This window comes from Pavona decussata, unplaced genomic scaffold (genome assembly GCF_977016875.1).
Source record: "Pavona decussata unplaced genomic scaffold, jaPavDecu1.1 SCAFFOLD_78, whole genome shotgun sequence".
NCBI lineage: Eukaryota > Metazoa > Cnidaria > Anthozoa > Scleractinia > Agariciidae > Pavona > Pavona decussata.
In genome coordinates this window covers 2,892,954-2,910,000 of record NW_028145496.1, presented here as the reverse complement: position 1 = coordinate 2,910,000, position 17,047 = coordinate 2,892,954, and the positions used below count along the sequence as shown (strand labels likewise).

General features: G+C 38.7%; 1 protein-coding gene across 2 annotated transcripts in view; it reads right to left on the bottom strand.

Annotated features, from left to right (window-relative positions):
- LOC146476342 (putative serine/threonine-protein kinase drkB) overlaps positions 1-17,047 on the bottom strand; it is a 214,446-nt gene that overhangs the window by 23,220 nt on the left and 174,179 nt on the right. The window contains exon 1 of one of the 2 annotated variants that reach the window (XM_085114902.1): positions 10,299-10,827. The exons of the other annotated variant lie outside the window; for it this stretch is intronic. Coding sequence (XP_084971028.1) covers positions 10,299-10,766 — 468 coding nt within the window. The 5' untranslated portion in view covers positions 10,767-10,827. Of the gene's footprint in view, positions 1-10,298; positions 10,828-17,047 lie in introns of those variants that run through there. 2 annotated transcript variants of the gene reach the window in all.

Genomic DNA, 17,047 nt, shown 5'->3' with positions numbered 1-17,047 from the left:
AATTTTTAAATATTACCAATAGGCATTAGCCTCTTTTGTACATGATTATATATTACCAATATATTTGTATCTTACCGTAGATATTTTATTTAACATGGCGCACAAGTCGGTTTCTTCATCGCTGGTATGCTTTAACATTTTTCGGCAATTTGAGCATACACCTAAACAATCAATAGAACAGTTAATCATTTCACATCCAGCAAATAGTTTATTGAACAACAGGGCTCTGAGTGTACGAAGGCTTGGATAGCACTATCCAGCGAGCGCGGGATAAAATTATCCGCTCTATTATTTTTGTTTAGATTCCGTCCACTGGATAAGGATTTGTCCGCTGGGTAACGTTATCCACCCTTTGTAAAACTGGGAAGAGGATTCAAGAAGAATATGAATACTTACTGGAACCTACTGCAACAAAAACTCCAGTTGTCTTAAATATGTATAATGAATCGTCCTTATCAAGCCCCTTCTCAGCTTTTGGCCATCTTTTTCCCGCCTTTGCCATGTCCTGACATTGCTTCGGGAACTCTGCATCTAGTGTTTCCACCGGCTACTTCAGCCCACACCAAGCTTCAATCGATGGTTTGAGCAAGTTGTCATGGTACTACATTTGACTGGCTTTGAAAACTTTCCAACTCGACACAAGATAAGGTCGAGTTCATCTACAAGACTGGAGAACTTAAGGGCAGATAAATAAGTATCAATACTTATAGTACAAGAGACTAACGGAATGATTTCGCTTGAGCTTTTCTTGCCATGACTACAGATCGCCTAGAGTCCATTGGCAAGAGTTTTAAAAGAACAATACGCCTTCATGATTTACACTACACTACTTGTAAACAAAGTTTTTCTCACCATTAATTAACGATCACGTGAATGCCCATAAAAATTAGAAACGGAATATATACTATGTTATGTAATATTTTGTACATGAAAGATGATAAAATCGTATTTTTGTATTTTGACAAACTTCTATTGGAAATAATTGCGTCGATATTTTAAAAGTTGAACGGTAGAAAAGAATATGCAAATTAAGACCTTGTCCATTTCAATCAGTCACTTAGGGCGCTTACCATTAGTCAGAACTGGCCGGCCGGATCGGTCAGTTCGCAAATGGTACGCGTCAGTTCGTAGAACTGGTTCTGGCCAAACTGGCCCTGCTCTTGGAGTTGGGCCAGCCAGTTCTCTCGCTCCAGCGCGGAACGTGGAAAGCGCGGCAAATTTTCGCGCCAGGTTGTCACATCTCGTTCGACCGAAATTTTGTGAAAAATTTTGTTGAAAACATCAGGATGGCTGCTGCTTTCGCAGTTCCTTCAACATCAGAAACTATTGGTGAGTACACACGTCTCGCTTTTCTGTGGCTAATCAAAATAATTACTACTTCGAAAACGCGTTTCATTTACCATTAATTCTTGCTCGTTGCAGGAGAAGCAAAACTCTGTTAAATTATACATGTATGATCCTCATATTCATAAACGCACTTAATTCCACAAAGAAAAAATGCTAGTGACAAGTTTTTTTTTTTATTTCAATGAAAAAGGTGCATGACTTTGTAAATAAGTTTAGGAAGTAATGTTGCAACAGGCGGGTTCTCTATGCACCAATGGTTTGCGAAGGCGTCGCCCTCTCTGTCAAGATAAAGTGATAATTTATACGAATAAAACAACCTGACAAGTCACCAATTCCAGTAAGACGCTAGTGTAGGATCCCCCTACCGGAAAATCCTGCCCACGACCCTAGTTTCTTTACTGTCGTAAAAACATGACAACGGGCTAAATTTGACTGAAAAGTGAAAACTGTGTTGTTCAACATTTAATCACATTTACCCGTGTTACATGTAAAACAGGTGAAATAACGACATTAACCGTCATTTCAATCCTTTAGTATAATTTAGTATACATTATTTTACTGAAAGTAAAAATAAGAAAAGCTTCCTACCTCTTGGCCACTGGATGAGGTCGCTTCGGATATCAACAAGCGCTTTCGTGACTCGACGTAAACAACGCGATACACTAGACATCGAAACATCAAATCGATCGGCAATTTGCCGGCTACTTTCTTGGTTGGCAAGAGCCCAAATAGCTGCAGCAATTTGCTTTTGGGGGTCGATACAGGGCTTTCCGAACCTATTAGCCTTTGGGATGTGCTCACTTGTAGAAAGTAAACGGTTGAGCATTTCAAATACTTCGGCTGTCATGCGGAAATGGCTTCTGAAAACATCGCAATGATACCGAGGGACAGTGGCTTCAAAATACTGTGAAATTCTGGCCCACTTTCGTCTACAAAAAACACAGCAAGTGGACAACAAGACAAAATCGTCCTCTTCACTATCCTCCAGGAGAATTTCTTCCTCCTCTGAGAAGAGAAACTCAGAAAAAACATGCGGATAAGTGATCCAAAGTACATCCGCCATATTGTTTTGATTTGCCCTTGCGCGTAATCCACGTAAAACCCACGCGCGAGATCGCGTGGACTGGCCTTTTTCCTTACCATTTCGGCCAGTGAGAACCAGTTCTCTCTGGCCGGCCAGTTCTGACTAATGGTAAGCGCCCTTAGTCTGATTCGCCTTGCTATAAACATTCTTATAAACAAGCAGTCTTACGCTATTTTGCTCGGCCAACCTCCTTAAGAATATTGTAATTCTTCGTGCTAACTTATATCAAGAGATTTTAATAGATACTCGAAGACAAATTTTATGAAAGCGGGAAACCGGAAGTGATGAACATTTAGAACATTTTGTCTCGCAATTATTATGGCACAAATACAATACAATAAAAATAAAACCAACCTAAATTGAAAAAATTGTTACAATCTTCTGACCAGTTGTTTTAAAACTGGAGTAAGAAACTCCAAATGGGAAAGATTTCGCCTTAAGAGTTCTAAGCAAAAAATTATGCTCGTATTAAATCGATGCTAATTATGCAAGAAAAATTGTGGTTTTTAGCCAACTGTGAGTGTCAACAGCGCCATAAAAACTCATTTACCAAGGGATTTCTTTTGATAAACTTCAAGCCCTATGTTTTAGCATAAACCACAGTAAAATTCAAGTCAATCTGTTGTATCAGCCCGGGTGAAACTTTCGATTGTTTATACGGTACTTTTTGACTCATGAAAACCATGTCTTTTTGAAAAATCCACCAGAAATTTAGAGTTTATTGTAAAAGCCTGAACATCTCCCTGAGATACAAAGAGATATCATACTTGAAGACAATAAAATCAGAAAGATTAAATACAGCCTTTTCGATTTTCTAGAGATCGACAAACTTGCATAATTTTAAGCTATCAAATTAGCATATTTACCCTCTCTTGCAAAAATGTCAATTTCTCCCCAACGAAAAAATATTTTTCAAAACAAACTACACAGGGGTTCTTCTAACATGATAGAGTATCAAACTTAAAAGTATGAGCGAAATCGATTTTTTGACTGTTGCCGGCCAATGTCTGGTTTTTACTGACATCTGCTCTTAATATGTTAAAGGGAATGTACGCATGCATGTTATGTTAGCTTTGGAAAGGGCTTAGAAATTCATTTAATACATGTAGTATCCACTGCCTCACCCAATCTGACAATCAAAGGATTTTCCCTATCCAATTATTCATGTACAGCCATACTCCTATCATACTACATTATACCCAATTCAAAAAACCAATAATCAATATAATCAATTAAGTTTGGATTGATACCCAACAATAATATTTTCTTGATGGGTCCACGTGAGGTCTAAAAACAAAAAAATGTTTGTTTCACTTAAGTAGCTCACAATTCAAATTGCTAATTTTGACTTGAAAACAGCCCTAAAGTTGCCTGTTTGATTGAAAAACAAAAAAAATTGATAATAAAAATTTTGGTTGATAATAATTGAAGGTCTGAGAGCATAACCGACTTATGTCGAATTTTAGCGCAGCTTTCGATTTCGCACGGATTTGTACGAATTTTGGCTCTCCCTGCTTTGGAAAACATTTCGCGGTTTTACAATCGTGGACAAAACTCCTTGAGAAAACCAAACACGAACAGAACAAAAACCACTTGCTTACTTCTCCCTCCCACCCCCTCCCCCTATGCAATGAGAAGCGATTACAGACAGCCAAAAAAACACTCACTTACTGTCTCTCCCTTCATAATTCTACCACAGTTACTTCTTCCCCCCCCCCCCCCCCCCCTCCGCTAATGCAATGTTGATGTGGGAAGTGATGTTTGCCAGGAAGCTGTTCGTGACCCAAAAGACAACATTGAGTCAGGGGGAAGGGGAGGGGGATTTGGTAGTTTGCTTGTCTACAAGTGAACGCGCTTGGAAGGCAAATTTTTTTATAGGTTTTGTCCACGGCAGACTCGTTTTCCAAATTATTGGTAGGCTAAAAGTTTCCACTGTCCACGAACCGTGTTTAGTCGCACCAGTTGTTCTTTCTATAAGTAACGTTTGAGATGATATCATGGTTTGCTTTTGCGGGTTGTAACAAGCCCAAAATAGATCAAGGCAGTCGGGATAAACAACTTGCGTATCGTACTGGCTAGTTGGTTTCGCTTTTGTTTGGTGAAGTTTGTAAACGCACGACATCTATGGATCTTTTGAAAAGTTATGAAATTGACGAATGCAGTTCACAGGAACTGGTGGAAATGTTGTTCAAAGAATCCCTCCTTGGTAGTGATGACTGTGCCGTGGCGAATTTTTCAATTCGATTATCAAATCCCGCGGGAGCATCAGAGACAAATCCTGCCATGTGCAAGGTGTTTTGCAAGCCTTAGTTGTGGTTTGCCAGGCTTGAAATTCGGTATGTAACGATTAACTTGACAATTTCAAGGCAATGATTCAATAAAAGTACGATTAACATAGATTTTCAACGGTTAACAACGACTGCTCTTAAAAATAAAAGATAGTCTTTACCTTTTAATAGAACTGCCGTTAATCGTTGTTAATCGTTGTTAATCGTTGAAATGGCTACATGTCTTCCTGTTAATCGTGTAGAATGCTAGTATTTTGCGTTATCAAGAGTGATATGTCGACAAACGGGACAAAGCTGGATTTTACCCCAGGAAATGGACACATTTTCTCTTGGAGAATGTAACTGTTTACATTTCGGACATTCCTGTCACGTACGTAGTAGTTTGTAACAGAATCAAATAAAAGCGTGACAGCATTCTTTTCGTTGCTCCCGCGGAAAACACCGCTTTCGTGTGCCATGTTTCAAAGACAACGAGTGTATATTGAATACAAGTATTTAATCCTCAGTGCATTGTCCTTTTGGTCATCCAGTGTCTATAATGTTACCGATATATCTTTACAAGATCGTAAAATTTCTCAATGGCATTAATACGAAACACAAAGCGGTGTGAAAAAAATACTGGGCAATGGTTTTCAATCAAATTGCAGTTCACATGCAACAGTTTGGACAAATCCGAGCTACATCGAAAAACGGGCTGAAATTCGACATAAGTCGGTTATGCTCCCAGCCCTTCAATTATAATGTTGTTACAAATGTTTGTACTTGCATTAAAAATTTTTAAAAAATCACAAAAGAGTTATTAATGCTGATACACATGAAATGTTAGGGTTATGTCTAGCATCATCATCGGGACCCAGGGGCAGATAGTTGGGTCAGGAGGAAGTCAAAACTGGTAAGTTTACAAGAACGAACGAGTGAGACCCTGGGATGCTACTCTAAACTGACCATTTTTGTGGCCAATCGGAGTTCAGCTTCTTTCATGACTCCTTATACAAGAGTTGACTGGCAAACTCTGTTGATCGCCTGTGAACCAAAACTGGTCCAGCTTGTGCAGGAGAGTTTTGTAATTGGTCAGTATAAAATGCAGACCGCAGACTGCAGATTGCAGACTGGGTATAAAATGCAGACAAGGTATAAAATGCAGACTGCAGACTGCAGACTGGGGATAAAATGCAGACTGACACTAAGACCGCCTCCTCGTTAAATACAGGATACATTTTGAATTTTTCAACTTAACTTACGCTAGTGTCATAGGATCGTCTTTCGAGATCATTTCCCATGAAATTGACATTATTAGATTCTTTTCGAAAAATGTCAACCTTGAAATAAACAACCCCAAAGCCTGCATGACGTAAGCAATAACGCGGAAACATAACCTTTACTTCGCACATGGTTGACCTTTTCGCCGCTTTGCGTCAACATGATATCGGCGACATCGGTAAGTGGCAGTCAGGGTGGCAGTAAAATAATGTTTCTTTTAAATAAAATATGTGCTCATGTGTTGCTAGAATACTGAAGGTATACAATATGTCTTTGACATACTTCGTTAATATTCAAAGAAACTAGTTAAAATCCGTCGATGTCAAATTGCTTGCCCCCTTGGAAATCAAGTCTGTTTTCCTCATTATATAAATAATTATGAAAACCGTCATGAGCGTAGTTGTTTATGAACTATAAATGCAAAGCGATTAAGCTCGAGTCTTCTTTGTGAAGAAAGGGCCTCAGGAAATGAAAGCTACCAAATTGAGATAAAGAAAACAAACTGTTAGGAAAGTGGCCAAAAATAAGGTCAATTTCATGGGAGATGATCTCGGAAATGTGATTGCGTGACACTAGGGTAAGTTGAAAATTGAAAATGTATCCTGTATTTGACGAAGAGACGGTTTAGATATCAGTCTGCATTTTATACCCCATCTGTAGTCTGCAGTCTGCATTTTATACCCGGTCTTCAGTCTGCATTTTATACTGACCGCTTTTGTAATCTTGGTTTTTAAATCTTACTCATTATAAATTTTAGATTTTAGTTTTACTTATGAATTTACTAATACTATGTATAAATTCATTTTTATTAAAATTATTTTCAGTGTCCCTAATAAGTTGTTTACAAGCTTAAGATATTGACACTTAAATAAAGTTGTTCTTGTCTTCCTCGAGAAGAATTTCTGTCACTGGAGAGGGGACCCACAAAGCTGAAGAAATCCCCAAATTTAGCATGATCGCAAGCCAAACCTAAAAAACACATGTATGTATGTATGTATGTATGTATGTATGTATGCATGCATGCATGCATGCATGCATGCATGCATGCATGCATGCATGTATGTATGTATGTGTTACACACATCCCACAAAACTAATAAATCTATACTTTTCAGCACTTTTTCTATGTCAATTTTCTTCAGTGTATCACTATTCCGTGTTTTTTTTTTTAATCAACAAGAGGCTATGTGTTAGCCTATACATTGTACCTGTGCCGTATAAAGGAAGGTGATTACTTATAATGTGACAAACTCTGCACAGATCTGTAAATTCAAATTAACTAGATTGCCTAGACTTGCCACAAGTCAACTCCTTTGGAAACCAAAACCAAAAGAGTAACAAGAGTAACAAGGGAAAATAATATTGGAAAGGGCTTTTAGAAAGTCTATCGATTGCCTAGAGCAGCGGTATAAAAACAAGACATTGGTAGTATACATATATGTATGATGTGTTGTTGTTTAAAGAGCAACAGTGAATTGCAATATTGTTTTGGTCAAGGATGGAATTAAGATTTAGAGTCTAAAAATGCATTTCAGGCTCCTTAGAACCACTAAAAAAACTAAAATTTTAAAAATAAGAAAGTTAGTTGTCTGGATTATTTCACGTCACAGGTAAATGATTTATGTTGCATTTTACATGTCGAGCAAATGGTCAGTAGAACTGAATGAAAAAAGGCAGGCCATCAACTTGCATTTGGGAGTGTTGCTCAACCAGGAATATTGCCTGAAGCAACTGTGCAGTCTAGTTTACAACAAAAATTAATTATTAAAAGCACAGCCAAACTCTGAAAACTAGTCGCCACCACTGGCAACATTCATGACGTTGAACGTGTTAAGGTATGTATGCTCAGTGAGTTACAGCTACTGTATCACCTTGATATAACAAATGAACTACCAAATTACATTACAGATAAAACAATTCACTCTTATTAAACGTTTTCAGGAAAAAGTGGTGGTACAATTAATAGGCCTTATCACGGTTTTCGACGCCATTTTGACGGGTAGGCAAACAGGCTTGAAATAACAGTGTTTGTATGGAAATCTGATGTCAAATAATTTTCATAAAACATCACTTCTGAAAAATTCATGAATTTATTGGAAACTTTTAACACTAGAAAAAGGATTTTAAGAACAAAATTAGAGGGCTGTAGCTGTGACAGAAAGCGTCCAGTCGTGTTTTGAACTTTCCATACATTTGTCTGTATAGCGAACCAGCCGTGAGCTGCTACTAAAAATAGTTCGCGGGAAAAAATACAGGGAAATGTACAATGTGTACATTTCATGCCCGACATAAAAGCGTGAAATTTTTCCTTTGGAGTTCAGTCCACGCAATCTTCCAGTAAAAATAATTTGAAATATGACTAACTCTTGCTAAATAAGAATTATTTCAATGAAAGCTAGTTATCTGTATTATGCTTCATTATTCAATGAACGTACCACAAAGCGCCACAAAGGTTTTGATCCTGTACTCCGGTAAGAAAGTTATTCAGTTGCGTTCATGGTTCACATGCATTCCAATAAATTCTACACCTTTTGCTTTCCCATATTACCAGATGCAAATTGCGAAAATGAAACATTTTTCCCTTTGAAACCTCTATGAAAGCTGACAAGATCTAAAAATGCTCATTTCACCAGAAATTTGCATAATTTTGTTTACGACGTCACTGATGCGTGACATGGCACTTTCCGCTTTCGCGTGAAAACTGACAGCCAAACTAATTTTTTTTAGCAAACTAATCTACTTGATGTAATACTTTTGTATGAGAAGCAAAAAGATGATGAAAGATGTTGAGTTTTCATGTATGCAAAAAGTTATGATTAGCAGTGAACTTTACAGTTAAGAGTGTCTCTTTTAGCTGAAGACATTTTCTGGCAGGAAATATTTTTTGGTGGCAAAATTTCAAGTAGCGCAATGCAATATCACGCAATCTTTCTGACTAAAACTATTCAGTTAGTTCAATCGTGAAGGGAGGATAGGTTAAAAAATCGGTGAGGCCTACAATAAATAAGGCCACTAGTGCTAAACATACATCAACACATGCCACCTAAACGCTCTAAAAAGCGTCTTGTTTATTCAAAGTTCTTGCGGCACTTCACTAATTGAATTTTTAAATTCAATTATTTTTTAATTCAATTTTTATTAAACTAAATTATTTTAAAATTATTTTTAATTTCTATACTTTACAGTGTGATCCTTTGTTAATATGCTAATTATTTTTAAATTCTTGAAAGACACTGCAGTTTATAGAAAAACGAAAAAACCTATAAATTTGCTCAGATTCAATGAAAAATCCCCATTCTTACACTAAAATGATCAGGGTTCTCCCTAAATTTTGGAGTAAAAGGAGAATAAAATGGAGTAGCCGGCAGAGAAATTTATAAAGGCGCGTAAGTGCCTTCCACATCTCAGCCAGCCCACGCTGCCGCTTTTCCGCCATTTTGCACGTTGTGGTATACAGAGTATGTTGTCTTATATGGAGTGTTGTACATCGGTAACCGCTGCCTTGCAATCTGAGCCTGTTTCGTTTGCTGAACGTTCGATCGACGTCTGCAGGCAGATTCAAGCGACGGTGAGGCGGAATTCTCGACAAAACTTTCAAGTTTATTCAGTTAAAAACATTTTTGGACACTTGGCTCTTTAATTATAAGGAAAACGTTATTTATTTCGTAATGTATTTACCCAAGGGAAAGTAGGCGTCGCAAATGAAAAAGTTGCCGTTGGATGCAAAACAAAGTATTTGGATCTGAGTAGCCAGCGCGCCCAGGACAACTAGCCGGCAATTTTCGCCGGTCGCCGGGGCTTACGGAGATCTCAGAATGATTGTCAAATTATTCTCTACAGATTCAGTAAGATTATTCTGATGCGTCATGAAAAAAATTTCCTTGTTTTTTTCTTTCCCTAATTGAGTTTACGACCCCGGACTTTCTGAAAAACTGAAAAAACTTATAACTTTGCTCAGATTTAACGAAAAATCTCCATTCTTGCACTAAATGATCGTCAAATTATTCTCTACAGATTGAATAAGAATATCCTGATGCGCTGTGAACAAAATCTTTTCGCGTTTTTTTTCTACTTATTGAATTTAACACTCATTAACTGCGCACACCCAAAAGTTAACAACAGAACCGACTAACCAAGTGAAAAGTCCACCATCGCTATAACTCGTTCATTGCGCATGCGCGCATTCACGAGTTAAAAACTGGGATTGATCCATAAACAAAAGGATGCTGTCAGACAAGTTAACATCTTGGTTAACATCATGTTTGGTGGTACATCAAATTCACATATTAAACTTTTTAACATGTAAAACCTTATACTTACAGTCAGTTCGACTCCAAACATTGTCCCATTGTATGGTGGTAACTCTCCCTTGTACCACACAATACCAGGCAATTTTCTGGAATGGTCTTTCACAGTAACGAAAACCTCACTGTCTGGTCCAATATTTCGCCCAAAATCAAGGAGTGCTTTGTCCATGTAAGTCTGATATCTCCCTTGTTGTGACGAAACAGCCAAAAGTAAGTTAACGTCTTCCTCTGTAAGTCGAATTATACATTCCATGCCACATTCGAGACGTAAGGACTTATGATAAATTCCAACAAGAGCTACTCTTGAATGATCGAGAGGGGGCTGTTGAGATCTGGGAAGAGCCTCTAATAACTCACCCCGTGATACATGTACTTGCGTCGGTGATTGTTTTGTCGATTGACCCACTGACGGTATGTTTCTCTCTACAGTGTACCCCTCGCAATCCTGGACGAGTATATACTTTTGGGAAAATTCTTCCATGCTGTTTTTAAAGCTAACTCATTTGGCTACAACGTTGTAAACACGACAACTATGCAGAATACACAAGATCAAGGGCAAGTCAAATTATGCTCAGCGGAGCGGCGGCCATTTTGAGCGGAAGTGTGCTTAGTGACCTGGTTTTGAATTGGAAGCGAGGCTGGGACGCGAAACGCCCCTCGGGGGGATGGGGGCCGGGAGCGATGAGAGTCGGCTGCATTCGCAGGCTAAGTTAGCTTAAGTTGAACCCCGGTAACTCGAACTCGGATAACTCGAAATCCCCCGCTAACTCGAACTGAGTCTCAATTCCCTTGGATTTCACCCAACTTTTCAGTCATTTTTACTCGGTAAACTCGAACTCGGATAACTCGAAAACCCCGCTTACTGTTTCTTTAAAATTGGGCAACTTACAAAAAATTTTTTGGGCAAATGGTTCACCGTCCCCCCCCCCCCCTCCCTGGCAAAAAATTGCCCGTACGCCTATGATCATAAGAGTCATACCGGATGCGGTGTCTAAGGGGCGGACCATTAGAAATCACGGGAGGGGGGGGGGGGGGGGGGATTTTTCAGTGGATGAATTTTTTTTTAGTCCAGTCTGTCTGCATGTATTTTTTTTTTTCGCCGTGGAAGCTCTGCACAATTTTTTTTTCGACCGAACTTCTTTTAATATTAAAGGCATACAAAGCTCCGCACAGTTTATACAGTACCGCTCAAGGTGACACTCTCTTTAGAGTCTCGATTTTCGCGAAATCCGAGTATCGCGATTATCGAGAAAGAAATGAGCTACTAAATGTATGTATTGCACCTCATGACCCGAGGCGTCTTTTCTTCACTTGTCAAGGAAACTCTGCTTCGTCGTGTTGGTCATTACCATTCTTTAATTACAGTTGAACTCAAAAGCGAAAAGCGTGAGAAGTTCCAAGGCAATATAGTACGTCTATTCAGTGTTGTTTTCTCGGTCGAAGATCAAAACGTCTTGTCCAATCGACAAACCGGGATCGTGCTTCAAAGAGTTCACAAAGCATACGATAATTTTCACAGCAACAACCCTGCCATTCCCACCCGATACCTCAGTGAGAGAAACGCTAACACTCATTCTCAACCAAAATTATTTCCAATTCAATGGAAGGAACTACCTCCAAATCCACGGTACTGCCATGGGCACAAAAATGGCCGTTGCTTTTGCAGACATTTTTATGGCCGACAATTGTTAGCCAAAGCGTCGCCGTAAAACCTACAGTTTGGAAACGTTACATTGACGATATCTTTCCGCGGTGGGACGCTTGTAATTTACACGATATAGAACGGTTCATCGAACAAGCAAACTCATATAATCCGACAATCAAATTTATGGCTGAAATCTCAAATGCTGAGACTACATTTCTGGACAAAGTTGCAGACAAAGGCAATCGATTCCATCACCATTCCAAACTGGATATTAAAACGCATTCCAAGCCGACTGAAACCTTTTGTCAATACGCGCATTTTTCCTCTAGCCACCCACCAGGATTAAAAAAAGGATTTGTTAAAGGCGAAGCTTTAAGACTCCTACGAACAAACTCCTCAAGAACAACATTTGAGAAAAATATTAAAAAGTTTAAATTACGACTCGCTTGTTGGAGGCTACCCAAATAATCTGATTAAAAAAAATATCAGATGTCAAATTTATAGAAAGGTAATCGGCATTGATTCAGAAGCAAAAAGACAACAACCCCAGACAAATTTTGCCTTTATTAACAATATCAACCATCGTGCCCAACCTCAAACATGTTTTAATGGGAAAATGGCACTTAATACAAAGCCAGCCTTTCCTACGAGAAATATTCAAAGGGTCACCACTAATTTCCTTTAAGGGGGAGTTACACCTGAACGCCATTTTTCCGCCACTTGACATGGCTTTAATGAAAATATCTCGTTCGCGTTTCAAGGAATCCAAAAACCCTACCATCATATTGTGAATCTGTGTTGTGGGGTATTTTGTGAATTTTTGGGTGATATTTGGGTATATTTGGGAGGAGTAGTTTTTCTAGAAGGATTGGTAAAATTAGGCGAAATAAGAAATATTAAAGAATTATGTGAAGTTTTAAAATTGGAATTTGCAGTTAATAATTAATAGACGGATATCAGTTAGTCCATTAGCAACCTGGGGTGCTGTTGCGTGGGTATCAACTGTCTGTTAGTGTTCCAAAAATTATTTTCTTTCTTCTATCCCTTCTTGGACCCTCTTTAAATTTCATTCAAATTTAGGTGTAACGCCCCCTTAAAAAAAGGGAAATCTCTAAATGAAGTGCTTGTCAGAGCAAAAATATGGAGACTGAGATTACACTTTTCCATTGTTATAAGTCATGCAGGCCTGTCACCCCTTGCTATTTCCTACTCAAAGGAAAGATTGTTGAAGGTGTGCTATAGTAAAATTGTTTTACATTTCTTCTACATTTGAAATCCATAAATGAGCAGGAGATCAGGTTGCATTGTCACTTCTAAAAACATCAATACATGTAAAATGTGTTAAAATGATAGAAGAGCAGGTTACATTCTTGAAATGTGCAATAAAACTACTTGACGTTGTGTTTTGATATTGTACTTTGATTCAGTTTACTTGCAGGATTATTTTTTGGATGGTGAACTGCTTGCAGGAATTTTTTTTTTTTTGGGGGGGGGGGATTGTAACCCCCCCTCCCGTGATTTCTAATGGTCCGCCCCTAACTATTGTATTGTATTGTCGTAAGAATGCATAATCGTTACAGTTGTTACAAAATGTATTAGTTTCTCGTGAAATTAGTTTAATTTGCACTGTATTGTATACCGAAGTGCTGAAAATCAATAAACTATTAATTATTAACCTGGAAAATTGAGTTCCCCTTCAGAGTTCGAGTTACCGGGGTTCCACTGTAGTTAGCATAAGAACAGTATGATCTACATATGAAAATTAGTGAGGTTTGTATCAAAACAAGGTCACCCCCAGCCTCGCTTGGAATTCAAGGCCAGGTCACTTAGCACACAACTGTAAAATGGCCTATTCTCTGCCTCGATTTCATATTTCTATGACAAAGACCGTGACAAAATCTATGTAGACATCCACTGCCCCGTGGTAGGCATCTGTTCGGAAGGCCCGGATTTAGTTTAGTTTTGTTTAGTGTTATGCTTTCGCCACAACCATTTCACTGATGGTAAGAGAGAGAATAACAAAATTAAACACATTAAGTGTCAGCCAAAAAAAAAAAAAAGCAACAACAACAACAAAAAGTAACTGGGGGAGGTCGGGGAGGGAGTGGGGGCAGGAGAAAGGAACAGAACCGCTTTCGTCCCAATTGCGACATACCTCTAACATAGTCTGAAAATTACAAACAGCAGAAGGGTACACAATAGACAATCAAAAACAATCACAGTCTCCTTTTAAACACATTTAACGAATTGTTGGTTGATTCAATCGCCGATGGCAGAGGTTGGTTGTTAAGAAAATCTGCTGAAGTTCAAAATTTCGCAACACAAGAAAACTAATTCCTTTCGTTTTCGAAGGGGGAAATATGTCGTGAAAAGTACACCGGATAGCGTTTTCGCAAATGTAAATTCGGGGAACGAGGTTCCGTTCAATAAATATTTCTGCAACTTAAATTTTCAGCTACAGAATCCGACCAGGTCAAACTTAAGGACGGTGCCTATTAATAAAGAAGTATTTATGCGCGGTAAATGACTATGCGGGAAAAACAGATCTTATATAGCAAGGGTTATTGAAATCCAAAAAGAAAATTGGGGATAACCAAGCGTTTTTTAGAGATAGTTAAGCAACAGTTATTCTAGAAACAGTAAAATACAAAGCAATGTATGGCGTTTTTTTCCAAATTGAATCTTAATTATCACTGAAAAATGCATGGTTACCCCCAAATTTATTTTGGATACCAAAAGCACTTGCCAAGTTCTGCTTTCTCTGCGTAGTTTTAAACCGCACAAAAATATCCCTGTATTAGTAGTCACAACCCATAGGAAACCCGAGTATCTCGAGATGTGCAGAACGTATGTGCAGTAATAAAACTGGGCACCCCCGGAACGATCTACAGCTGGTAACGCAGAAGATGGTAAGTAGGTCTTGTTACGGGTGCCTCGAAATACCGAGTAAAATAGCGAAAAACAGTTATGTAGATAATGTCTGCAAAATTCGACGCCGCATGGGTGGCATTTGCACTGCAATTTAACGTACATGTAGCATATTGAGGATTATTCTAATAATAATAATAATAATAATAATAATAATAATAATAATGTTTTAGTAATGCTTATATTGCGCCTTTTTACATCTAAATATGATCAAAAGCGCATCACAGTTATAAAATTGTGCATAATAATCTAATAATAATAAATAAATAACGACTCAGTATATAAATTTGAAACCTAAAAATGTTGCAATATATTCATCTTATAAATACTTATAAAGAAAGGAAAAATCTACTAACCAAACTTCTATAACATAGGTTACAACTTGGTGTTACGGAGCACAAATATATGCTAATTAGGATATGCTAATTTATAGTATGCTTACTAAGGAAGTTAGGTTCTAGGGTTCATAGGTAATGTTGATAGGGTTTGTGGTTTTTATGGTTTCATGGTTTCTATGGTTTCGTAGTTTCACGGGTTTCGTGGTTTCACTGGTTTCATGGTTTCACGGGTTTCATGGTTTCACGGTTTCAGGTGTCATGGGTTTCATGGTTTCAACGGGTTTCGTGGTTTCACGGGTTTCATGGTTTCACGGGTTTCATGGTTTCACGGTTTCATGGTGTCACGGGTTTCATGGTTTCACGGGTTTCATGCATGATATGGTTTCAACGGTTTCATGGTGTCACGGGTTTCATGGCTTCACTGGTTTCATCGTTTCACGGGTTTCGTGGTTTCACTGGATTCATGGTCTCACGGGTTTCATGGTTTCATGGTTTCACGGTTTCAGGTGTCACGGGTTTCATGGTTTCACGGGTTTCATGGTGTCACGGGTTTCATGCATGATATGGTTTCAACGGTTTCATGGTTTCACAGGTTTCATGGTGTCACGGGTTTCATGGTTTCACTGGTCTCATGGTTTCACGGGTTTCGTGGTTTCACTAGTTTCATGGTTTCACGGGTTTCATGGTGTAACGGATTTCACGAGTTTCATGGTTTCAACGGTTTCATGGTTTCACGGGTTTCATGGTTTCACTGGTTTCATAGTTTCACGGGTTTCATGGTTTCACGGGTTTCGTGATTTCACGGGTTTCATGGTGTCACGGGTTCCATGGCTTCATGGTTTCACGGGTTTCATCGTGTCACGAGTTTCATGGTTTCACTGGTTTTATAGTTTCACGGGTTTCATGGTGTCACGGGTTTCATGGTTTCATTGGTTTCATTGGTTTCACAGGTTTCATGGTTTCACGGGTTTCATGGTTTCACTGGCTTCATGGTGTCACGGGTTTCATGGTTTCACTGGTTACATGGTGTCACGGGTTTCGTGGTTACATGGGGTTTTAAAACCAATAAAACCATTGAAACCATGAAACCATGAAACCAGTGAAACCACGAAACCCGTAAGACCACGAAAACCGTGAGACCATGAAACCCGTGAAACCATTAAACCATTGAAACATAGAAACCCGTAAAACCATGAAACCACGAAACCCATGAAACCATGAAACCCATGAAACCATGAAACCCATGAAACCACGAAACCCATGAAAACATGAAACCCGTGAAAACACGAAACCCATGAAACCACGAAACCCGTGAAACCATGAAACCCATAAAACCCATGAAACCACGAAACCCGTGAAACCACGAAACCCATGAAACCATGAAACCATGAAACCCATGAAACCACTAAACCCATGAAACCATGAAACCCATGAAACCATGAAACCACGAAACCCGTGAAACCATAAAACCCATGAAACAATGAAACCCATTAAACCACGAAATCCGTGAAACCACGAAACCCATGAAACAATGAAACCCGTGAAAACACGAAACCCATGAAACCACGAAACCCGTGAAACCATGAAACCCATAAAACCATGAAACCACAAAACCCGTGAAACCACGAAACCCGTAAAACCATGAAACCCATGAAACCACGAAACCCATGAAACCATCAAACCCATAAAACCACGAAACCCATGAAACCATAAAAACCACGAAACCCATGAAACCCATGAAACCATGAAACCCATGAAACCACGAAACCCGTGAAACCATGAAACCATGAGGCCCATGAAACGTACCAAGACACCCGTGAAAACACGAAACCCATCAAACCATGAAACCCG